Source organism: Temnothorax americanus, unplaced genomic scaffold, assembly GCF_048541705.1.
Source record: "Temnothorax americanus isolate GAGA-0224 unplaced genomic scaffold, ASM4854170v1 Scaffold75, whole genome shotgun sequence".
Classification (NCBI taxonomy): Eukaryota; Metazoa; Arthropoda; class Insecta; order Hymenoptera; family Formicidae; genus Temnothorax; species Temnothorax americanus.
Genome location: NW_027509798.1, coordinates 20,535 through 47,447, shown reverse-complemented (window position 1 = coordinate 47,447; position 26,913 = coordinate 20,535). Strand labels below are relative to the sequence as shown.

Here is a 26,913-nt window from a genome sequence, read left to right as displayed (position 1 = left end):
ACAATTACATTCTGACGGTCATCGACGTGCTGAGCAAGTACGCCTGGGCGATTCCGCTCAAGAGCAAGGGCGGAAAGGAGGTCGCGACGGTTCTCCGAAAGATCTTTCGCGAGGACGCGCGACACCCCAGGAATCTGCAAACGGACAAAGGAAAGGAATTCTACAACGCCGACCTGCGCAAAATCCTCGACGAGCGCAAGGTGAATCACTACTCCACGTATTCGGTAATGAAAACGTTGGTGGTGGAGAGATACAATCGCACGTTGAAGAACGACATGTGGAAGCTCTTCACGCTCTATGGATCGTACAGATGGATAGACTCGCTGCCGCGCCTCTTGTCGAATTAAAATCGCCGTAGACACAGAACGATCAGAATGCGTCCGGCGGACGTGACGCCCACAGTCGCCAAAAAACTGCTGCGCACGGTGTGCGGTCGCGCAAAGATCGCCGCGCCGGCGAGATTTCGAGTCGACGATCCGGTGCGCGTGAGCAAATTCAAAACGATCTTCGAAAAAGGCTACACTCCCAATTGGAATAAAAGTTTACACATTCGTCGATTTGTTTCTTACGTGTTATTGATTTTTACGATAAAACAATTTTTAAAACGTACAGTATTGTTTCCCCTTTTTTTACAACGGTATTTTGTAATGTTTCCACGGAAGCGTCTCCTCGCCGTTCGACGTCACGTATCGCTTGTCGTCGTGCGGACTGAGGGCTAGTTCTTGCTCCGACGCGGTGTTAACCTCGTGCAGCGTCGAGCGTATGCACGATTGGCGCGTCTTCAGCTCGCGCGCGTTCCGCAGGCACGCCACGTAATCCTCAAACGTGATCCTCTTCGCGACTACGTTTCTCTTGACGCCCTTTATTTTCTTGGTGTCGTCGCGCCCGAGTACCCTGTAAGTGTACATCTTCGCTCTGAGGCCCACGAACTCCGTCATGATCGCGCTGTTGTTCTCGTCCTTCATCAAACCGGGCACCTTTTTGTTGACGCGCGGCATACCGTGCGGCAGCATGTAGTCGTAGTGAAACTCGTAAAGACGCGTCTTGGATATCTCGAGAATAGACATACCCACGTAGATAGGCTTGTTGAATTTTACCTCGAGCCTTCGCAGCTCGATCGCCACCAGATTCTCCGAGAAGACGCTTCTGCTGTGAAAGTTCGGCTTAGCGATCAACGCCTCCGCGCCGTATCTCCCGTCCCATCACGTCACGAGACCCACGTCCACGTGATCGCGCACATTTTCCATCGTCTTGCCGAAGACGGCGTTGTTTATCAGTTTGTACAAATTCCGTTCGAACTTGTTGCTCGCGCGCGTCCTAAGCGCGGTGTTCAGCTCGATGTAGACGCGAAGCCACGGCGACTGGGCAAATCGCAGCACGCGACGAACGCGCGTCAGACGCATACCTAGTCGCAGACATTGCTGCAGGTTTCGATAGTGCGTCACGTAGCGCGATTTGTCGTAGAGAGTGGCGAGCAGTTTCTCCTGTCGCTTGCCGGGTGGTTTGTCGCGCCTCGGGCACAACGGTAGATCCGCGTGGGCGTCGTGCAGGTCCCGCGGGTACTCGAGATCCACCTCCAAAATGTATCCGACGTTGCTGTCCGCCGGCACGGTCGTCGCGTCGAAATTCTCAGGGTCGTCGAGCCACTGGAAATTTGCGTAGGGCAACGATTCGCTCATAGCCCAACCGTACAGATTGTTCACGTCGTAATACATGAGATACGTAGTGGGCTGGGACGAGTCGTTCGTCGGTACGTGCCTGTTGTTGGCTCGCGCGTACCTGAGCGAACATTGACTGAGACCGCCGCGTATTCCGCTTTCCACGAACAGCAACATGTCGATGTCGGTGAGCAGCTCAAAACGCACGCCGGTGTACCTCAGCATGACGTCCCACGTGTACCCCGGCAACGTGTAGTAATGCGCGGGATCGAGCCCGTAACTCTCCGAACACTTGTCCCGAAAATGTTCAAATATATCCGCCAGAAGAAGCACGTCGGTCTTGAGATACAGATCGCTGTACTCGCCAAGATCTCGCACGCGAAAACGTCGCCAGACCCTCGTCTCATCCGTCAGGGATCTGTAAAAGACCTCGCGCGGTGGAAACTCGGTCTCCCGCAGTTTGTCCACGCTGTCGACGTACTCGTACGGAAATACTCCCTTGCGAGTGAGCAGATCGAGATCCTCCGTGCTCAAATCCGCGTACTCCGAACGCGTTATTATCAGCTTGTCCTTGTTCAGATAGGACGCTAGGGTTTCGATACTCGCTGCTAAAAATTTATACGAGTCCACGAATCGGAGCTTCACGTACCGATCCCATCCTCCGTCCGTCTGCGTCTCCTTAACGGTCTTCGAGAAAACTTTACTGGTCGACAGAAATGAGGAGAACAAGGGTTTCATTGTTCCAAACGACGAATTTATTAACTTTAAGTTGAAGTGGAACAAAGGAGATCATAAATACAGCTGCATCATTATCACCCACATCCACATCCTCTGTATCATCTGCATGAGTGTTTAAGTTATCCGGTAAGACGTTCTCCATGGAGCTGGAGAAGCTTGGTCTTGAGTTCCATTTCTGTCTCGTTGTTTGCTGACCAGAAGCACCATCCATGCCCCACTTTCCAATAAGTAATAATTTTTTATTACTTAGTTCTTTAAAATCTCGATTCAGTTGCGCAAGTATCCTCTTCGTTGTATGTTCTAATAGAGATATAAGGTGCACACTTGCTCCTGAATCTGATACTTTTATATGCTCTGGATAACAGCTTCTTTTAGCATCCATAATTGTAGCATAAGTGGGGTAGTCGTTACCAGGGTTAATGCTTACGCTATGTATCTTTAGCTTGTTATATTTTTTTTGGTTAATTGTAAATCTACGTACATTGCCAAGACATTGTTGATATTATAATTTTCTGCGTTGTCTGCTGTTTCGGTCACAGTTTCGTTAGCAGATCGATGTTTTTTCAGTGTGAGTGCTCTTGTTAATTCTTCTTCGCTACAACTAGAAACGAATTCCTCAATGCGCCTTTTTTTAGTCTTGGCTGACTCCTCATCATATGATAGTCGTGGACGACCTTTGTTCAACTTTGTAGAATCATTGCGTGATTGATCAATTAGAACATCGTTACAGAAATCATCATTATTGGAATCGAATTGAACTTCGAAATCGCTCAAAAAAGATTCATACTTGATCATGAAAAGATCTCTTCTTCGAGACACTTTTTTCTACATTTTATTGTACTGAGGAAGAAAGCTATAGGTCAATCAATTTTTTATAGAGTTCAATTGTCTTGCGGACAAACAATTGGTTGTGCGTATGTTCTCCATCATAACATCGATCTTGTTCTTGTTATTCGTAATAGGATTACTATTCTAAATACTTCTGCATAAAATCAAGTTTTTAACTTTATAAGACATTTTTGCGAAGAGAAGAGTAAGCAGGAAAAGTCAATCAGCGACCTTAGAAAATGATAACGGATGTTGCTCCACGTCCGGAATCTAGGCACAAAGAATGGGCGAATTTATATCACAAATGTTTATTCTTCAATAATCCAGTAAATACAAGACAATGTCAAATGACAAATCTAAGTGCGCTGACAAAATTAAAAAACTTCAAAAATGCGCTAACTTTAAAAACCAGATTACATGACACGAATGATTACGTGATGTGTATATACTTTAATCAGGAATAATAAATTAAATACCACAGGATTAAGTGCACCAGGATGGAATTATTTTATGTTACGGGACAGAGGGAAGAAGTAAAGTCACGAATAAAACGCAATAATAAGTAAACACGGTCGGCAAGAGAGGGCGCGAGTTGAGAAGACCCTGTATGGTAGGAAGAGAGGGGAATCGTGTGGCAGAATTTTACAAGAATGTTACAAGACGTACGTGCTTTCTACACGGGCTCTACCACACGTGATTTAGAGGAAACGACGAGAGCGACCTCGAACGAGTTCGGACACGCGCTAAAAGATAATCGCGAATCGTACGATTTGAGTGGACGAAGAGACGAAGAGTCGTCTCATCCGTCTTTCTCCAGCTCGTCCTCGCGTGCAAACGTTCTCTCTCTCTCTCGATCTCGATGCGCCGGGGTGGGCCGGAAAACCGCGTCCGGCCCGTTGAAAGACAGAAGCGCGCGACCGACGACGCGACGCTCCTATTTCTGGAAGACGCGCAATTTTCCACGCGCGGTCGATAACACGCGATTTCCAGAACAGTCGATAACGGCGGGAGCGCCGTTCCGAGCGCCCCCTTAGAACGCCCGCGTCCCCGCGCCAAGCCCCGTTGGCGACCCTGCGGTGCGATATTTTTAATTACCCGCCTAGGGAATTTACGTCCTACAAGATCCCCACAAATACTAGTAAACAGCCGTCCCCTCGCGTTGCGCTCCCCCCTCGCCCGGCAAATATTAGTAAGTCGCCTAGGGACTTTTCCCCCCGCGACACCCCCCTCCGATGACCCTTAACACCGTCCATCGGCCCCCTCGCCCACCTCTTACGGCGTTCCCCGCGAGGGTGACCCCTCATTTTATCTCAACCCAAAACATCTCAGCAAAAATATCTCGTCTATAATATCTCAGTCCAAAATGTCTCAGTCCAAAAATATCTCAGTCCAAGATGTCTCACTCCAAAAATATCTCAGTCCAAAATGTCTTAGTGCAAAAATATCTCAGTCTAAAATGTCTCAGTCCAAAAATATCTCTGACAATAATTAACTTCGAAAGTACATCATACAATTTACATTACACAATATCATTGTAATGAATTACATCTTACAAATTTTTATTACAAAATATTATTATAATATAATTCGGAACCGCGCACGCTCAAGAACTACGTAACGGTATCGTCTGACAGAAGCGTGATCCTGAGAAACGCCGGCTGGGAACCACATGATAACGCGAATGGATACTTTAATTTCTGCGTACCGCTCAACTTGTTACTAGGATTTTGCGAGGATTACAAACGCGTGGTGATCAACGCTCGTCACGAATTAATCTTGATACGATCGCGCACCGACAACAATTGTCTGGTAGAAAGTCTCGCGTTGGAGCCTACTGTCAAACTACTCAAGATACAGTGGCGAATGCCTCACGTAGTATTGAGCGAGATCAACAAACTATCGATGCTGCGCGCCTTAAAAAACGGACGATATCTAAGTATGGGTTTCCGTTCGTGGGACCTGTACGAGTATCCTCTGTTGCAGAACACGACCAAGTACTCGTGGGCCATTAAGACCGCGACTCAGCTCGAGAAACCGCGATACGTCGTCTTCGCGGAAGATCGTCATGTCCGCGGACACGAGCCGATTCAACGACTGCAAATTGACCAACGTAAAACTCTACCTAAACTCGGAAGTCTATCCGTACGACGACTTGAATTTGGACATTGGTAAATACAGATGGGCTATTCTGTACGATATATACGCGCGTTTCTGCAAGGGCTATCTCTTACGGATATCTCGAACCGAGTTTCACCGTTTCGACTTTTCTACGTAACGGCCCGTTCGTGATCATCGATTGCTCTCGACAAAACGAATCCGTCAAAAATGCCACCGTGGATATCAGACTAGAATTTGGTTGCATGGAGAACGTACTGCCGAATACCTCCGCGTACTGTCTCATCACACACGACCGCGTGATTGAGTACAACCCGTTGACGAACGTGGTGCGAAAAATAGTCTGAGTGTTCGCGGCAACGTCAACGTAAATATTTTCTCTCTCACTCCCGATACAAATTTATGAGAGAGGAAAAAAAAGGGGAGCAGGATATAAAAATCAGAGTTCTTCTCGATTCACGCATTGAAGAGAGAGCGATATCTCTTCATGTCCTCACCAACGTTCGTCGACCTGCAAGGTTTCGTCGTCAGGATGAAATTTGTCGTGAAGGAGGCGGCGGTGCTGAGAAACGGGGCCGTTCTAGCGCATTTCATCTTTACCGGCCCGGTGCCGTGGAGTCGCCTCACGAAGTCCGACACATCGTGCGCTTCCCGGTTGATTCGGAATCACCATGGATTAGTATGGGAAGACGGAAACGTGCCGTACAGCAAGGTGAAGCGTTTAATTACATCAGCCGTGCTCGGTGAGGAAAAGGGCAACGACGATGACGACGACGACGAGATGCCGACTCTCGTGTACGTCAAGGGATGCCAGAAACAAGATTGGCTGGTGGATCTGCTTGAGAATAAAGCGAGAAAAGACCTAAACATCGAGATTCTTGATGCGGATTACGAAGATATCGAATCTTTAAATATTCTAGATGCTACCAATACTATGCGATGTGGAAAACACGTTAAGAATTGCGCGCAAAATGTATTAAAAATATTTAACTGGTGGTCTAAACGCCAGAAAGAATTGTCATCTTTTAAAAAAATAAATTTTATATGTATGTGTAAATTTTACAATGTTTTATTTCTTTTCCCCCATTAGTCGATAATGTACAAAATTACAGAATAAGTAGGTATACGTGACAAATTCTAACTCGATAGCTTCGAGGGGGGTATCAGGTTTCAGCGAACATGTCTGAACATGTTTCGTTGATGTCATGCGGAAAGGAGAAGGGGGGAAATACGTCTTAATAAAAAAAAACATCCTACCTTAGTCCCCTTTCCTAAATTTCAGAGCGCTGATTGCACGCTGATCCAGAAACATTAATTTCCCCCTTCTTCATCATAGTTTTGAAAGTTGCCGCGTATATTCGATTAATTTTATACGACTAGTCTCGTATCGACTGCTTATGCAAACGATGTTCACTTCTCATAACCGAGAGAAAGAATGTATTCCGTTGAAGGAAGCAACGACGGTAACAGTGGCAGTAGATGTATGAATTATTACGTACCGATTCACGATAATGATGATGATGATGAAACTCCATTGTACGAGAACAAGTGTAACAAGTAAGTTTTTCGTTTTTTTTTCTTAAATTATAAAGCTCTAAATTTTTTTAAATTGCAAATTATAAATTGCAAATTATAAATTGTATTATTTTTTATTATTAATTTTGTTATTTTTTACAGCATTTCGTTGAAGCGTCGCGCGAATCATATACTCAGCAGACGATACGCGTTGACGGCTACGGGATATAAATTCTTTGAAGTTGGCGTTAACGTGGGTTCACCGAGTTACGTGGAGATCGCCGTAGGAGATCATCAAATTGATGCTGTCCCTCGAAACGTGGAAGGGATTTTACGAACAACGGCGGAACATTCAGAATTTCCTTCGATGCTGTAAAGATACGTGTGATTTCATAAGCGTTGGTCCGCTAACATTGAGAATTTGTACGATTAACGGTGTCAAACTCGTACGTCTCGAATCTTTAAATGTACGCTTAACGATGGTCGAGTCGACGTTACACCGTATGCTCAATTTTGATCTGTGCATCGACGCAATGTTCCATCGATTGAGTATAATTGTCGAGGCGGTCGATGTCAAGTTCACGCAATTCTCCAAAATCGCGTCCACTGTAACGGATCCTACGCAAGTATTGAATGTAATACGCGATTGCGATGCCTTCGATAAACATCAGCTCGTCGATTGTGAGCTCGCAGCTTTATTTTTTTGTGCGCTACCGCAGTACGTAAAAACAAAAAATATGTAAAAAAAGAAAAATAAAAAATGTATTTTTTTAAATATAAATCATAACTTAATTTCTTCACACGCATTTCCATTCGAGCCGTATATGCGACTCGAACCACTCGGGCCACTTGAAATTTAAGGTATCGTAGATCGTAAACTATGAAGCGATGCTCCGGCGACGCTCTCCTATGTGGTGCCGATGCTCCAACGAACGTCGACGCTTGCCCTTATCGTCGTTGTATAAACTGTTATTGTATCTGTTCTCTCTGGCGACTTTTTACCCACCTCCACTATAACCGCCGTTGAATTTAGTCTCGTCGTGGCCGCGAGCGTGCTTAAACGTGTTTCGCCCCGGAAATATTTTTTGAGGATTAGTGACGCCTTTGTGATTGTTTTATGTGTGATTTTTAAAAATTATTTTGGTTTTGTGATGCCTCCAAACTTTTCCCCGTACGAGGCTAAAGTTAAAACGAGTGAAATTGAGGAAAGTGTCGCAGATTTGAATGATTTTAATTTTAACGACTTTGCCGGTAATCAGGGGAAGAGGCCCGCTGTTCTCCCGCGTCAGCGGGCGCTCGGTATCGGACGCGAGCGCGCTGCTCTTTCGCGTAAGTGGACGCTCGGTATCGGACGCGTGCAGGAGGTGCTGCTGAACGTTAGTATCGTGGAATTTTACGATTCCAATTTTAATTTTGATAACTTTGAGTTTGAAGTTATAGAGGATAGTGGTAGTGATAGTGAGATTCAGGAGGAGAGGTCCGCTGCTCTGCCACTCGTTATCGGTCGCGGGCGGGCACAATATCAGGGAGAGAGGCCCGCTGCTCTGCCACTCGTTATCGGTCGCGGGAGGGCAACGACCCTCGGACGCGGGCGGGCACAATTTTACGCCGACTCCCTCGCGCAGGGTCGCGCGTTGCGTCCAACCACGGAGGACGAAAGATTGGCGGACGAGGCGTTCGACCAATTTTAATTGATGGCTGTGGCTCCCGTCAACCACCCTGGCCGCCAAAATCCGCGGGAGGTGTTATTGGCCGCGTTGAGACGGATGACGGCGGGCCGCGGCCATGGGGCCCCCCCGTTGAGATTAAGGTATTTTCTTTTTTGTTTTTTTTTACCTAAACATTAATAACGTAGGAGCAAGAGAAAGACCGCGTGCGAGGAAAAGACAACGCGAACGAGAAGACGCGAGCGAACGGAGATAACGCGAACGAGGGACGGGGGCAAGAAAAACCGCGCGCGAGGAAAAGAGAACGCCAACGAAAAGACGCACGCGAACGGGAGAGAGACAAAGAAGGTCGGGAGCAAGAGAGAACATCAATGAGGAGGAACGGAAGCGAGAGAGGCCGCTAGCGCGCCGTGTGACGTCACGCGAACCGACGTGGCCGTTGGACGCGGACCCCCATCCTCCCGCGACGCGCCGCCGATAAAATTTCAGCAGCCGAACGGTGCTCGTTAGCCTTTGTAATACCCCCGCGCCGGAAACGCGGACACCTACCCCCCCCCCCGCAGACCCCTTTGACCTAGAACGCGGATACTTACCTCCCCCCTCCACCCCTCGGCGGTACCCCTTGTCAACGATATGTTCATCAATATTTAATAAACAACATGTCCCGACTCGTTCGCCGATCCCCCCCCAACACCCCTTCGCCCTAGAACGCGGATACCTACCTCTCCCCCCCGCGAATCCTCTCGCCCTCAAGTCCCCCCGCCCCGCTCCCCCCTCGGAGCACCCGAGTTAGATCTGTCAAAATACTATCTACTAGTAGCATGTATAATAATGAAAATGTTCCATTTGAATTACACGTTAGAGGCAATACTGTTTTAACAATATCAGGAAAATATAATCCTTTCAATATACTTAATAATATAATCCTCAAGAAATTGCATTTAAAGATATTTTAAATACTTCTGAACGTGTCAGTAAGTTTTATTGATGAATATTTCAAAGATACAATTAAACTATATGTATGTATATATTGTTGCGCTGCGCTCCGCTAATATCAAGCACTCGCGTTCGCGCCGCGCACCCCCGGATTCGCGTAAGAAAGGAAGCACACTTTTATAAGGAGGAACTCAGGTTTATTCAGGAAATATAGAGAAAGTTTGAAGAACAGGTCTACAGGTCCGAACGGTTCGAATCTCCAGAAAAATCTGACAGGCGATAATAAATCGATCCATATGTCCTGTTGTCAAGGGACACGCTTCGGTTTGAAGCGACTCGTGAGCGAAGTTCAGCGCGCAACGGGTGTTTCAGCACGGGCGCAGCAATATATATATATATATATATATATATATATATATATATTATATATGGAGTTAAAACCATAGTGGTGTAAGTCACTTTTTTTAACCTATCGAGCTAAATTTATAGATACAATCTACACATGCAGATATGTTGAAAGAAGAAAAAAAAGTAATAATAAAATTGACTTACACCACTATGGCTTTAACCCTCCATATATGTATCAATTATATATAACTGTATTTATATTTATGTTAAAAATATATTTTGCATAATTTATCTAAAAAAATATTACTTTTCCACGTATTCATTACTGTGTAAATTACATTCCTTCAACAACTTTATGAATTCCTCATCGAAACGTTCCACCAATGTCAACACACAATCATCTATTTTATACAGCGTCGTTTCAAACTTTTGCATTTCTTCCATTATTGTTTCGCTATTACCATAATACGCTCCAATATTATGTAACAAAAATATTTATCTATTTCATACTCGCTTCTTTTAAATCTTTTATTTTGGTAATACAATACAATCCAAAATTGCGACAGAAATACATAATATCTGTGATTGAACGAGTATTTATTGTACTCTTGCAGCAGTCTACTGTAATAAGCTAAATAGTATAAAATTTCATAATAGCTTCTTACAGCAGATTGCTGCAAGAATATAGTAAGGTCTCATTCAATCACAGATATTATGTACTCCTATCGCAATTTGGAGCCGTTTTCTTATGCACTTCTTCGAGACATACTGAGTTATCAGAACACACACACACACACACACACACACACACACACACACACACACACACGCACACACACACACACACACACACACGCGCGCGCACGCATGCAAAGATACACACCAGCATACACACCACACACACACACACACACACACACACACACACACACACACACACACACACACACACACAAACACACGCGCGCGCGCACGCCCACGCACACACATACACACAAATACACGCACTATTTGTCACATAAACTACGTTTACGCGAGCGTTACTTCTGTAATTTATATATGATAAATAACCTCTACGTAAGTGGGGGTTCTGTAGTAACTGATGACAATAATTCATCCCATGTAAACGAGTTAATTATCGTAAATTACTACAGAAATAACCCTCGCGACGCAACCGAAATTCGGAATTAATCGATTGCATTTACTGATGAAAGATCACGTCAATATCCCGCGATATATTAACCTCGCGACACGACGCGACGACGCGAGCGATCAGCCGATCACACGATGTACACGCGCGAAGTTGCGGTCGTCGCGGAACTCGCCGTGATCTCGCGATCGCCGCCTTCGACTGGCCAATCAGACGCGCGGAAAAGCGACAATACTACAGCGCGAGATATTCGACTCGGAACACTCACTTCTCGGTACACATGGCTTTTTTATATAGAAGGAAGAGGAAAGGAATATTTTTTTAAACATATACAAATGAAGAAAGGTTTCTCTTTATTTCTTCTCTTCTTCCTTTCTTCATTTTTTCCTTTTTTTTGTAGCTCTCTCTCTCTCTCTCTCTCTTTCTCTCGCTTGCTCGCACGCTCACTAATGGACATATAAATGTTTAGTAAAGGCCATTGTACGTAACAAAGTTTTAGTCGTAATCGTAAGGCTATAAGAAAATAGACCAATCACACTCGATTATTCTTCGAGCGCGAGGAGAATAATCGACTGTGCGTGGTTTATTTTCTTACGGCCTTACGATTATGGCTAAATTTTTGTTACGTGCAATGCCTTTAATATCTTCTAGATATTAGACATTCATTGGAAATTTATATAATAAATTCCATAATAAATATCCTATTGAACATTTAATTATTTATTTATTTAATGTTGAAATTGTATAATTTTCTTATAACTCTATAACTTCTTAAATAAACTATTGAAAATTTGACACTGAATAATATATTTTTCTTAAACATAAAATACAAAACAGATAGACTTTTAACTTTTTCGGGACGGATGGTATGTACAATTATTATATATGTACAAATTATTTTATTTTGAGAAATAAAGCAAGAAACACAAACTTTTGCATAATTTATAAACATAAGAAAATTGATTAGTATATTTCCTTATGCACATGTATGTGGACCAATCAATTTTCTTATGCTTATGCATTATGCATTATGTAAAAGTATGTGCTCCCAACTTTAATATCCGATTTATTGTAAGTACTGAGCGACATATCTAGATGAAAAACCTATCCAGAGCGATAATTAACATATGAGCTGCGCGTTAAGGCCATTGCACGTAATAAAGTTTTAGTCATAATCGTAAGACCGTAAGAAAATAGACCAATCACAGTCGAATATTCTCCTTGAGCTCGAAGAATAATCGAGTGTCATTGGTGTATTTTCTTATGGCCTTACGATTATGACTAAAACTTTGTTACGTGCAATGGCCTTTATCTAGTCTAATATTGGAACGTTAAACGTTAACGAGTGACCAAGCAAGGTGTATACCATACGATACAGCCAAAGCACTGCCACATAATTAGGAACTTGGTATAAAAATGAGGCACAATTTAACAATCAGGGAATCCTTCTTATCAAATGCTATTCCTCTATATCTCAATGAATGTATCCGTATATCAAGCATGACAATGTAATTACCATCAATAAACTAAACCATGCATGAATATTAATATTGTGCCGTTAAATATGTTTAAGGAGAATGACGATTTCTTAAACAACTACTGTATTCTTATGTCGGTAGCAAACAGTCTTAACAACGAGCGTAGACTAATCATATCGCATTTTATAATCGTGTAGTCCTTGCATCGATATGTATTTATGTTATGTTGTAACCGGACGGTACATGGGAAGACACGAATCAACGCGGGGTGTCCTTGAATTCAACGGTCGCCACTCGGTTTGACCTCTGATATACCGAGAAGGTAAGTATCTATCGAATTTTCAATCAGACTAATTATTCTTCTTTTCAGGTTCCTGCCACATGAAGATCATCGCCGTCGCCGTCCAGGATCGCCGCTGCCACCGTCTTCCAGGATCAACGAGGGATTTCGAGTGATCGACGCCAATGGATCAGGTATGGTACAGAAGGTAAGTCCAATCGAATAATTTTCAAGAATTTTTTGACAAAAGACTGTATAATTTATTCTATTTGACTGCTTTTCATTCACAGTTGTTCACAAATATCGAAGATACACAATCTGTCGGACGATCGCACGTTCGGGCTGACACGCCCCTTTTCGTTACGACGCACAAGATTTTTCGGCACTAATTCGCCGTTCGCTTTTGTAAAAGCGATAATTAACGCGTTTCGCGGGCGTTCCCGGTTGTTGTGGAAGTTACGAGATTACGATTCGCGCACTCGGATTACGATCGCGGGACTTAGCGCGACAACGAGAGTGTATGCGGAATTACGTGTTACTCCGTGAACTATCCCCGAGAGACTGCCTCGAGTGGTCCGTCTCGCTCGGCCTCCCTACCATCGGCTATTCAGCCCCCACTCCGGCGCTCCCTGCGACTTTCTCCTTCGAGAAGTTTCCTAACTGCGCAGTTTGTCTCGGTAATTTTCCGCTCCGGTGTTTACGCGGGTCTATATGGAAATTTCCACGGGCGTTGCGCTCGCGATGCCCTGCCGTCCCGATGCCAGGGTAGTGGTTTTCCACTATTTCGAATATGCGTCCGCGGTTGACGCCGACCTGTGCGCCTATGCTAAATTCGCACGCCTTTTCTGATTCCGGGCGACTTCCCCGGGGAAGACGTCCGGGTGACCAGCACCACGTCTGCCGACGTCGGCGACCTATCCTGACGTGTTCTTGGGACCTGGTATCCCGCTTTCCGAGGTCTTTCCTCGGCGATGACGTCCGCGTCGCAATCTACCGGACGGTACCCTATTTCGCGACCCGATCGTCGGAATTCGACGGCGCGTGGTACCGCGCTTATCTTGCCTCTCTCCGTTCGTCAGAGCAACTCAGTTCCCGGAGATGATGCCCCTGGTGCGAGTTCGCGGACGGTACGCCAACTTGTTTACCAGTCGTCGGATTTCGACGGCGCGCGGTACGGAGCCTAATCAGGCCCCCATCTCTCGTCAGGGCTATGCATTTCCAGGAGATGACGCACCTGGTGCGAGTTCGCGGACGGTACGCCAACTTGTCTTCCGGTCGGCGGATTTCGACGGCGCGCGGTACGGAGCCTAATCAGGCCCCCATCTCTCGTCAGGGCTATGCATTTCCAGGAGATGACGCACCTGGTGCGAGTTCGCGGACGGTACGCCAACTTGTCTTCCGGTCGGCGGATTTCGACGGCGCGCGGTACGGAGCCTAATTAGGCCCTCCCCTCTCGTCAGGGCTATGCAGTTCCAGGAGATGACGCACCTGGTGCGAGTCTGCGGACGGTACGCCAATTTGTCTCCCGGTCGGCGGATTTCGACGGCGCGCGGTACGGAGCCTAATTAGGCCCTCCCCTCTCGTCAGGGCTATGCAGTTCCAGGAGATGACGCACCTGGTGCAAACTTCCGGACGGTACCCTAACTCGCGTATCCGTTATCGAATCGCTTCGATTTTCGGCTACGTGACCTTCTCGTGTCTCGTAGTTCTGTCATGCACCGCGCGATATCACGCCCCGATCGCTTTCTCGTAGATTACGGACGGTCCGCCATTTTCTATTCCCGCGGTCAAAATGCGATCTTTTCCAGCTACAGCTGTTTCCCGGGCTCCCCGATTCGATCCGGGACCGTTTATTGATGCGAGAATCTTTAATTAAACGAAGTTGCGGACGGTCCGCCATCTTGGCTCCCCTTGGTCGGCCCTCGTCGCTGCTGCGCCTTGCCGTCCTTGATGGTCTGGTTTGTCGTCAGTGACGGCTTCCATGCCGTCCGGGCATCTGGTTCGCTATACTTAAATCTATGATCGCGTCGGATTGTATTATGTAGGTAAGTTTTGCGCCTGAGTTCGCGTTCCCCTAGCCATAATTTTAATAACGCTTGGGTCCTAGCCCAGTTGAGTTCCCCCTTCTCGGAACGCTGTGTCGAAATCTTAAATCTAGTTTGGTTTTCGTTCACCGTTGTCTCCTTCGGGTCGCTTGGCAGTCCCAGTGAAGCATACGGCTGCAATGTGCTGGGAATTAATAGCTCTCATCAGATGTAACGTAGCAACGTTAGTAGAAATTGGCGATTGACGACAACGCAACGTAGTTAATTGCTCAGCCACTATACCGTTAACCAAAGTTTCTTTAAAGCTTATTGCTTTGCTGCATACAAGGAGGACGAGACTTGTTCTCTTTGGCCTTTATAAATAATTCAGGAACCTGCTGAAAAAATATTTAATAATTAATAGACAATTTATCAAAATTACATTAATAATATGTACTATAATGGTAATAATTATTAAATACTATAAAACTTTACATAAGTTGAAAATACATATTGACTTTTTTAATATTAAAAATTAGATGCGATAATATAAATACTTACGAATGCAATAATTTAAATATTTAAAAACGTCTGATAAATTTACCAGTTATAATTTTATCGCATTAATAATTAAAAGTACCTAAATTATTAATGATAGTATTAGAGCGAATTATAAGTTCATAAGGAAGAGTCCCTTGATTAAATTCTAGGACTTTCGTCTTCTTTGCTTTTGCTCCGTCAATATAAACAATCTTTACAAAAAAGAAAAATATATATAAATATACATATAATACATATATATTTATACATTTATACATACGAAACAAATATTATATAATAAAATTATTACATTGTTCGGTTTGATATAATGTTTTATGCGTTCTATTTCCTTATCCCATACTACCACTTGTATACGGTGACGACTGTTGTTGTTTAATATAAATTTTAGCAATTGGTATTTTTGAGTTTTACCTACAAGTTTGGGTCCATCGATTTCATCAATAAAACCAACAAACTCTCTAAAAAATTTCAAAATTTAAAAAAATCAGTATTTTCAAATAGTAAACAATTTATATATGTATGTATATACTCGTACGCGCATATGTAGATGTATTAATGTTAAAAAAGAAAAATTACACGGTGAAATCTTCTAATTGGATTGTTTCCAACATCTCATCTGAAGCAAAAGAAATTGACTGCGACATTTCCTTTCTGAATAATTGCTTCTTTATACGACTCACTTCTTCACACAATACACATCCAATAGTTCTCGTTGTTATGTACAAACTATTACTCGTTCTTACGTTGATAAGGAAAAGTAAACACTGTAACATAAGAAAGTCATTTCTTTATAATACAAAGGGTGATAAAAAAATATCAATCCATGTACATGTATTAACTAATAGAAAAATAAATAAATAACGAAATATATGTTTATTGATTTTGTTATCTACATATATTAAGGTAGTCCTTTCATGAAAATAAGTATTAGATAGTAGGTACCTAAATTTGATATATGTTAAATATACAGTAATAAGGGGCATGTGTACGAAAAATCAGGTAAGGTTAGCACAACTTTACAAGAAATAAAGCCTGGTGTCCACGATGCTAGAACTGTGTCCAAGTTTCGGTTTAATGAAACTGCTACTTTTCTGTAAGAGCTGCTAGTTGATTGGCTTAAACCGAAACTTGGACACAGTTCTTGTATCGTGGACACCGGGCTTTAGTCATTCTAAATGTGCGTTTGCGGAGCGTGCTATTGTCATTCTATCCTTGTTTACATCTAATGAACGAGAAAGATAGAATGATGCAAATCGCCACGGCCGAGATTTTCAACGAATAATACATGTACTTAGCGATTAGATGAATACATTATTAATCGTCTTAAAATATTCTCTGAAGTTTCCGGATTTCGTACGTACCTTGAAAATAAGGACTTAGCATAAGTTTTGGATGTGATATATAAGGTTAAATAAGTAATGGATCCAAGTACACACCGAGTACACTCCCTTCTCCTTCTATCTCAGCAAGTTAGAAGGAGAAGGGATGCGCACCCGAGTGACGCTTCCGAACGCAGTCCGTCTGCCATGCCTGACCTTGCAGCCGACGGCTGCAAACGTGTCACCCGCCACAAAGAGGAGGCAGGAGCGGGACGAAGCCACCGAGGAGAGCAGCGACGAGCGCGCCAGTCCTGAAACGGTGAGGGCCCAGTGGCGCAGGATCCAGGCGGCCAAGCGAGACGCGGCGACAGTGGCGGAGCGGCTGAGCGCTCTGCGACGCGGGGCGACAATCTAGTTCGCCTTGTATATAAATATGTATAGTTAGACTTAAGAGTGCAAACATTAGAATTAAGCTAGTAATGTAAGGACACGCGTGTGTAACGCAATTAGGTTAAGCTTCAGTCGACGCACTATGTGGCAGTATTATTAAGATAGGAAGTACAGGAATTAGGTTCCTGATAATATTGAGTATGGTTAGGCAAAACCATTGGATGAGCCGACGTGACAATTGGTCAGACAGATTTTATTTTCGCTTGTTTATCTTCCAGATGTTTTCTTTTGTTGTTTGACTTTATACGAACTCGCGTAAACAAGAAAGATGTTTATTTTAATTATTGAATAAAAATATTATGTTGTTTTGAGTTAAATAAGTGCGAGAGTTAATTTGTCGCGAAAACCAGAAATTTACTTTAAGATAAAAAAAACCCCGACATGTTAAGGGAAAAAGTTTCAGAGTTGAAAAGACTCGAGTAGATAACCCCTGAGGGGACTGAGAACTACTGGCACGCAAGCCAGAGTAAAGGCGCGTACACAACAAGCGAGGCGGTATACGAAACCACCTAGCCACCGAATAGATCGGGATAAAAATAACGGGGATAAGTAGCAATTACCGCAGAAACGTAATCTGACCATCGAAGGGCCAATGGAACGCGCGTAACCGGAAATCGGCATACCAAAAACGTGGTAAGCAAATCGGACGAACGGGCAGCGCGATCGGAGAAATCGCGACGTAATGGGACATACGAGAACCAACTAAACGGGTTACCATGAAAAACCGGTGTCGCGAACAGGTAAATCCGAAAATCGCTTTACCACCCCGCGTGGTAATGCGATGGGAGAAACCGGCGGACCGAGGGGCCGAACAAAGGGGCAGAATCGAATACGATGTCGCGAAAAACGATGAGAAACAATCGATCCGCAAATCGATCGGGTGTAAGCGGAAATCGCGATACCACGGAGGCGCGGTTCACGATTTCAAACAACCTCCGTTACAAAGGGCGAAGTAAGGGTACAAAGGAGTTACCGGCGACTGGAATAGACTATCCAGACTAGCGAATTACGAAATCACGTTGCCACGGAAGCGCGGTTCGCGATAACGGGAAGCCACCTAGTGGAGAGACACCGTATGCGTATAAACGAATAACGGGCATCGAAATAAGAAAGGGTGACCATCGGTAGGCAAGCCAAGCGCGCGAAAGGCGAAGTAGCGATACCAGGGAAACATAGTAAGCGATAACGGGTAACTAGCGATGGGATCGTCGATAAACCGATGCGAGCGAGCGATGAATGAGGCAACGAACGATGACCGACCATCGGCCGGCGTAGCGAACGCGTAACGAACGAAACCACGATCCACGGATAAGTGGTCACCGAAAAGACGGGATCCGATTACCGCACAGTGGGGCAGAATCCGAAAAAGCTGGCCAAAACCCCAAAAATAAAGTTTCTAGTTGGGGAATTTGAACTGTTGGGTTGGTTAGAGAAATATTCTAAGGGTAAAAATCCGTTAGTATTAGGGTCGGATCCCTTATACCTGCTTTTAGAAATTAATACAAAGGCGACCTTCGCTCGAGCAATATCTGGCGCGCACGCAGGAGAAAAAGCAAGCTCGTGTTTGAAAAGTTATAAAATTTCGTAGAGTTTACCGATTTAACTTTAACAAAATGGAATCAACTCGTAAAAGTAAGTAGAATATGATTGTGTTTACTAGAATACTCAATATTTTTATAGAAAATAGTAATAAGGTAATAAACTTACGTTAATTTTACGTTATAAAACTAAAAAGAAATTTAGTTTTGAAGAAAAAAGTTTAATAATTCTGCAGAATTCTGTCATTTGTCTTATTGGACATGAAAGGTGAAACTATTATCTATAAAATAAAACAAAATTCAGCTGCTTTTAAAGGCTAATCTACAATGTGCTCTTTGCTTTCTGTTTTTTGCTCTTAACCTCTTTGCGACTATCCCGTATTTTGCAATTCCGTCGCGTAACGTGATGTTTTTTGTCTCTTCTGAAGTTCGTTAATTTTTATCTTAGGCGACAGAGAACAAAAAACATCGCGTTACGCGACGCAATTGCGAAATACGGGATAGTCGCAAACAGGTTAAGAGCAAAAAACAGAAAGCAAAGAGCACATTGTAGATCAGGCTTAAGTGCCTAACGAGTTTTTATACATGTTTTTGTAAAAAAGAAAACAGAAAATGTTATTTTGGCGTAACTAAAAGAAGTATAAATAGTTTTTTCGTCTACTTGGATAATTGTTTCAACTTTTTTTGAACGTATATGATGTATATGTAAAGTGATTTAGAATTTACATACAAACATTTCTTTTTAAAACTTAAATTTCATGCCTAAATTCCATGCGCGGGATGTAAGCCTGTACTTTATTCGAGTAAATTTATATGTTATGTATTTACATACAGTGCTTCAAATTTATTGTATACAAATTAAATGCAAATTTTATTATATTAATGTAATTCAAACGTATAATGATTAGTACATTAAATAATTATTGTTATTTACTAATTTATTTTATATAATGATTTTTTGAAAACTTGAAATAAAAATAACTATTAATTTAATTAAAGTGTGACTAATTTATGTATTAAACAAAAACTTTTTTTTAGGTTCCAATTCAGAAATGCCTGATAAAAATGGTCTGACAAGAAAAGAAGTTTTTAATTTAATAAGAAACAATTTAAGTCTAAGGGCTACAGATGCATACGCAAAAATTGAAGAATTAATGTCTTGCAAATTACAACATCCGTATAATTTACCTGACCACACTAAACAACCAATACGGAAGTTAATTTTTGATTTAAAAGACAAGTGGCAGAAAAGTAAGAGAACGGAATCTGTCTTTTTTAAAACCTATGGTGAATGGTTAGGAGTATTTATTTCATTTGGACTCAAAGAAGAAAATAAGGAAACCGATATAGGAGGTCGACCATCAACAAGTTTTGAAGATTCTAGTGAGAGAAGTAAACGAAGAAAGACAGAAAATTTGCGTACACAATCAAGTACTGAAGAGCTTTCTTACGCAGCCCAAATGAATCTACGAGCAGAAGGAAAAGTAGATGCAGCAAAAATATTAAAGCATGTGACATCGAGCAGTCCAAGTAAAGCAAAAAGGTATCGAAAAAATTTTCAGTATTTTGAAGAAGATATTTTTACTCCTGATGAGGCTCTTTCTTTATTTGTTGAACTTAAATTTTCAAGAAATAAATATCAACTATTACGAAATGCTTGCTTGCGAAAGAGATCCAAACTTTTTCCGTCATACAAAGAAATATTAAAGTCTAAAAAAAATTGTTATCCTAAAGCAGAAATAATTTTAACTGAAACTAGTGCAGAAATACAAGTACAACTTTTACTAGATCACACGATTAGTCGTATTTTACTTACTCAGTTGGATGTAATTAAATGTTTAACCGATCAACAACGTGAAAATTTATCTTTAATTTGTAAATGGGGTTGCGATGGCAGTTCTGGGCACAGTAAATATAAACAAAAATTCATTGATGATGAAAGAAATACAGATGAAAGTATTTTATTCACTTCTATTGTGCCACTGCAATTTATACATACAGATAAAGTGACTAATGAAACAACTATTATTTGGAAAAATCCAAGACTTTCTTCTCCAAGATTCTGCAGACCAATCAGAATTCAATTTTTACATGAGACTACAGAAATTACAATACAAGAGACAGATTATATAAAAAAACAAATAGATGAACTTGTTCCTTTTGAAACATATCAAGATGGAAAAAAGATATCTGTAACATATCAACTTGCCTTGACAATGATTGATGGCAAAGTATGCAATGCATTGACAAGTAATTCTTCTACGCAACGTTGTTATCTATGTCAAGCAACATCCAAAGATTTTAATAAAATAGATTTAATTTTAAGTAAGCCAATTAATGAAAAAAGTTTTGAATTCGGTTTATCATCACTACATGCTTGGATTCGTTGTTTTGAATGCTGTTTACATCTATCTTATAAATTAGAAATAAAAAAATGGCAGGCTCGCCAAGATCATGAAAAAAAATCGGTTCAGACAAGAAAAGAAAACATTCAAAAAGGTTTTAAGAAAGAATTAGGATTAATAGTTGATAAGCCAAAGCCTGGATAAGGAAGTACAAATGATGGCAACACTGCTCGACGATTTTTCGAAAATTCTCGTATTTCTGCAGCTATAACAGGAGTAGAAGAAAACATTATTCATCGCTTTTACATTATATTACAAGTTATTTCATCGGGTCATATTATTAACCAAGAAAGATTTAAACAATATACATTGGAAACAGCTCGTCAATTTGTACAATTATATCCTTGGTATTATATGCCTACCTCAGTACACAAACTTCTTATTCATGGTACTGAAATAATAACTTCTTCATTGTTACCTATTGGTCAAATGTCTGAAGATGCCCAAGAGTCTTGTCACAAATACTTCAAAATATTTCGTGAAGATTTTTCGCGCAAATACTCAAGGACAAAGACTATGGACGATATTTTTTCAAGATTTCTAGTATCATCAGATCCATATCTATCGAGTTGTCGGCAACTACCTTTGAAACAGCTTAGATCACTGTCGTCAGATGCAATAACATTATTATTACCTCCAACCGTAAAACATGAAAAAATTGAGGATAAAGAAGAAATTATTTCAACTTCAGAAGATTCGACGGATGCTACAAATGAAGATTTTTTATCTGATGATGATAATTTTTTATTTTAATTTATTTGTCATTTTTATATTAATTTATCTGTCATTTTTATATATTTACTACTTTATATATTTAGTGGTATTGTACGCTCGCTTCGCACACGCGCTATTAATAAATTTAATTTTTTTAATCTTTTTCAATAGCTTAACTCGTCTACTGTCTTTTTCTTTCTTTCAAGGGGAGTTTCTTTAAAATAAATATAGGCAAGGATATTAGTACAACAAATTTTATCAAAAGTTAATAATTATTCTTCACATTGAAAGCTTTTTTACTTCTGATATGGCTATATTGCAGCCGCCATTTTGAATTTTGTAACTTTGACCCCGGATTCGTAATCAGCGTCCCCAAAAACCCCCGAGTAACAAATTTCAGATCAATTTATAAAGAATTTAGGTTTTGGCCAGCTTTTTGGGATTCTGCCCCACTGTGTACCGGGACAATTAAACACAACAAAATTCATCTAGGTCGCGATGAATAAGTCGATCCAAATCGAAAGAAAGCGAGTGGAACGGTTGCAAAGGGCGCTTCCCGAAACCACGCGTACATAGGGCAACAAGCCGTGAATGACCCAGGTGAACGGACAACGTCCCGAAACTGCGAGCGAAGCGTTAGACATAGGAAACAAAATGTAAACGCGGGGTCCCAATTCTAAGACAGAATTTAATGACATGATTCAGACTAACGTAAATTTAATCACTGAGCAACAGAAATGGGACACCGAGTAGATACTCGGCGGAATATTCGAGAGGTATGAAAAACCTGTTATTGCGAGAACCATTGTTCAGAACGGTAGGAATGTGAATAACAAGACACAATGGGCCTTTTGTTTGAGGCAACATCTGTCACAAAGGAACGCGGAAGCGACGTGCGGCACCTGCCACTGTAAGACGGACAGGTGTGTAACAGATGTGGAAAGGCGGATCCACGCCGGAGTGGGGAGTCCCCGAAGTCGAGAGTCCAAGCGGAGCCCAAGCATCGAGGATTCCGCGCTAGAGCTTCAACAAGTACAGTTGATTCGGTCTTGAGAGCCTTACGATCAACACTTAGACTTTGCGTAACATATCCCGCGGTAGACGCGTTAAAACTTAAGTCGGTCACGCAAAATTTGTACAACCTGAAATAAAATAAAATAGATTATATTTTATTTGCTAAAAGAAATCAGAGTACTCAAATTTATTTGTGTGCGGGTAACCTACCTAAAAGACATACTTACCTGATCCTGATACTTACCTGTTGGCGATCCCAAGTCTGTTCGGGGAGATCTTAAGTCGGTCCAGCGCATATCCAGAGACACAGTCAGCGGTGCACAGCTGCAGTCCAGAAGAGGTCCGAGGTGCTTGGTCCATCGACAATCCAAGATCCAGCGGCAACGAGGCGACTTGAAACAGAAACAAGGAAAGAGGAATCAGCGAGGCGTCGAAAGGTTGGGAAAATCCTAATATCTAGCGTTATCCTTTCTCGTTTTGGGGGTTAAAATCGAGTGGCGACCGTGTCGGTGACACCTAAATATAAATCGGGGGGAATATCAATATATCAAACACGACAATGTAATTACCATCATTAAACTAAATCATGCATAAATATTAATATTGTGCCTTTAAATATGTTCAAAGAGAATAACGATTTCTTAAACAGCCTACTGTATTCTTATGTCGGTAGCAAACAGTCTTAACAATAAGCGTAAACTAATCATATCGCGTTCCATAATCGCGTAGTCCTTGCGTCGGTATGTATTATGTTACGTGCTGGAAATTAATAGTTCTCATCAGATGTAACGTAGCAACGTTAGTAGCGATTGGCGATTGACGACAACGCAACGTAGTTGCTCAACCACTGTATCGTTAACCAAAGTTTCTTTAGGCTTATTGCTTTGCTGCATACAAGGAGGACGAGACCGATGTTCCCTTTGGCCTTTATAAATAATATAATTCAGGAACCTGCTGAAAAAATATTTACTAATTAATAAACAATTTATCAAAATTACATTAATATTACATACTATTACGGTAATAATTATTAAATACTATAAAACTTACATAAGTTGAAAATACATAATGACTTTTTTAATATTAAAAATTAGATGCGAGCAACTTGTATACGTATTATTCACAAACAATCTTGTTCAATGGACCTGACATGTCGTCAGACATAGATCTCTTCATAATTGGTTTTGTACCTTGCAACAGCTGAGCAAACGATAATGTTTCATTTCCAATTAATTTGATATCAGACATTCTTTGCACATCTAGATAGAAAATATCATCTGAAAACAAATTCATAATATTAATTACAGTATAATACAATAATATTATAAAAAATCAAGTTAAAAAATTTTCTACATAACTTACTTGACATTTTGACGAATCCTTTTATTTCGACTTCTTGTCTTTTTTCAAAATTGACGTTGTCCTCAGGCTTGTAATCGGTAATTTGAATTTCCAGTTTATATGTTCCGTCTGTAACAGAACCACTACCAATAGTTTTGAAACTATTTGAACATATATTTGGGGGGCTCCGTTTGCCTACAATCCCGATTGCCAAAAGCTTCGTTTGCCCACAACATTTTGCCTACAGCTTCGTTTGCCGACATTCCCGATTGCCTACAGAGCGATTGCCTACAAGCATTATTGCACACATGTTACAGTTAAAAATATGAACGTACGTTTGCACACATGGCCAAACACATTGCACACATGACTTTATTGCACACAAGCAGATTGCACACATGACATTATTGCGCACACATAATTGCACACATGACTTAATTGCGCGCGTACACATTGCACACATAACATATTGCACACGTACACTTTGCACACATAACATTATTGCGCACATACATTTTGCACACATGACATTATTGCGCACATACACATTGCACACATAACATATTGCACACGTACACTTTGCACACATAACATTATTGCGCACATACATTTTGCACACATGACATTATTGCGCACATACACATTGCACACATGGCTATATTGCACACATAAAATAAAAAATCATATTAACACATTGCACACATGACGTATTGCACAACAACACTTTGCACACATAATATTATTGCACACATACACTTTGCACACATGATATTATTGCGCACATACACATTGCACACATGGCTATATTGGACACATAAAATAAAAAATCATATTAACACATTGCACACATGACGTATTGCACACGTACACTTTGCACACATGACATTATTGCGCACATACACTTTGCACACATGACATTATTGCGCACATACACATTGCACACATGACGTATTGCGCACATACACATTGCACACATGGCTATATTGCACACATAAAATAAAAAATCATATTAACACATTGCACACATGACGTATTGCACAACAACACTTTGCACACATAATATTATTGCACACATACACTTTGCACACATGACATTATTGCGCACATACACATTGCACACATGGCTATATTGGACACATAGAATAAAAAATCATATTAACACATTGCACACTTGACGTATTGCACCCGTACACTTTGCACACATGACATTATTGCGCACATACACTTTGCACACATGACATTATTGCGCACATACACATTGCACACATGGCTATATTGCACACATAAAATAAAAAATCATATTAACACATTGCACACATGACGTATTGCGCACATAGACATTGCACACATAAATTAAAAAATCATATTAACACATTGCACACATGACGTATTGTACACATACACTTTGCACACATGACATTATTGCGCACATACACATTGCACACATAATATTATTGCGCATATAAAATAAGAAAATCATATTAGCACATTGCACACATAACGTTATTGCACACATACACATTGCACACATGTTCATCCCAAGTCTTCAGGAGAACGGAAAAGTTAAAATAATGTCACTGTGATGTCATATTGACCAAACTAATGATTTTTCATCACGATTGAAATCTTGATTTTAGATGACTTAAAACAAATTTTATATGCTGACTTCTTTTTTTATATTATAATATTATAATATAATATTATAACTTTTGATTTTTAGATAATGTGGTATTCTAGACAACATGCATGTCTCAAATCTGGACAAATGACGTCATAAAGACATCATAAAGACATGTTGAAAACGTCTTATGATATAACGTCTTTAAGACGTTTTAGGCCGGTTTTCATAGGTTGGTATTCATAGTTGAATCTTATATTTAATCCCATCTTAAGTACGATCTTAAGATGTTATGAACCAATCACAGAGCCGTATTAGCATCTTAAGACATTACTTAAGACGGTCTTAAAATAAGAATTAGTCGGTTTTTATATTTAAAACCAGCGTCTTAAGTACAATCTTAAGATGTTATTAACCAATCACAGAACCGCATTCGCGTCTTAAGACATTACTTAAGACGGTCTGGAAATAAGATCCGACTATGAATACCGGCTTTAATAATGTCTGTTATTGGGAGTTTGGACCATAGATTTATATAGATATAAACCGACTTCTGCCGTAAAAGGCAGCGTGGGAACATGACGGCAGACATAGCCTCAATTGTAGTTATTTTTCTTTCTTCTGATTGCTTGGTAGGGATAGAAGTCTACATTAATAAAACTCTATAAGAGTCAGTATATACACGTCGTCCGCCATTTTGGTGCCAACCGCATGTGTGCGTATGTGCGAAAGGTTATATGTTTTTGTATACGTCAATACGCCTTTTAGAGCCAAAGCACATAACATGGCGTAGCGATATACGACGGTCGTAGTCCTCGACCTGACAAATCACGATACGCCAAAGCTTGTGCGTTACTTACGTCCACGACTACGACTGTCATATGTGCTTTGGCCCTTAGTCTCGCTATAATGAAATAGAGTAAACACAATGTGACTCCGACACTTAAAAAACGAATTCTGCTGCAGTTTGGTTTCCTTCTCTCTATTCTTCATGGGCCGGTCTATCTATATAATTCGATGGTTTAAACATTCTATTGATGATGCAAAGCATGCGCGAGCGCTCCTGGTGGCAAAATTTGAACTAGCTTAAAGTTGATACACTGGAGCTGATTGGAGAGACTTAACTTCTATAAATCCCAGTCTACAATAGGTGTTTTAAGCCTCAAGCCCGAAGAAATTGACCAATCAAAGTCAATTATTCTCCTTAAATTCAACT

The 26,913-nt window shown here is 41.3% G+C and overlaps 1 protein-coding gene, 2 long non-coding RNA genes and 1 pseudogene across 4 annotated transcripts; 1 reads left to right on the top strand and 3 right to left on the bottom strand.

Annotated features, from left to right (window-relative positions):
- Positions 1-1,202: 1,202 nt before the first annotated feature.
- Positions 1,203-2,396, bottom strand: LOC143906713 (uncharacterized). The gene has a single exon (XM_077422956.1). The coding sequence runs from the start codon at positions 2,394-2,396 to the stop codon at positions 1,203-1,205; it is 1,194 nt and encodes a 397-aa protein (XP_077279082.1).
- Positions 2,397-15,334: 12,938 nt separating this feature from the next.
- Positions 15,335-17,340, bottom strand: LOC143906701 (uncharacterized). Its single transcript, XR_013259620.1, has 4 exons — positions 16,660-17,340; positions 15,875-16,062; positions 15,588-15,756; positions 15,335-15,489 (listed from the first exon to the last, which is right to left on the bottom strand). It is a non-coding gene; the product is annotated as an uncharacterized LOC143906701 (long non-coding RNA).
- Positions 17,341-17,665: 325 nt separating this feature from the next.
- Positions 17,666-21,763, top strand: LOC143906712 (uncharacterized; annotated as a pseudogene).
- A 1,437-nt stretch (positions 21,764-23,200) lies between these two features.
- On the bottom strand, positions 23,201-25,577 carry LOC143906699 (uncharacterized). 2 transcript variants are annotated; one of them, XR_013259616.1, is made up of 3 exons: positions 24,101-25,577; positions 23,789-24,015; positions 23,201-23,692 (listed from the first exon to the last, which is right to left on the bottom strand). It is a non-coding gene; the product is annotated as an uncharacterized LOC143906699 (long non-coding RNA). The 2 variants fall into 2 exon arrangements; XR_013259617.1 differs by having other exon boundaries at positions 23,201-23,689.
- Positions 25,578-26,913: the final 1,336 nt, after the last annotated feature.

Coding starts and splice junctions, on each gene's coding strand:
- LOC143906713 (XM_077422956.1), bottom strand. CDS start 2,396: ATGAAACCCTTGTTCTCCTCATTTCTGTCGACCAGTAAAGTTTTCTCG.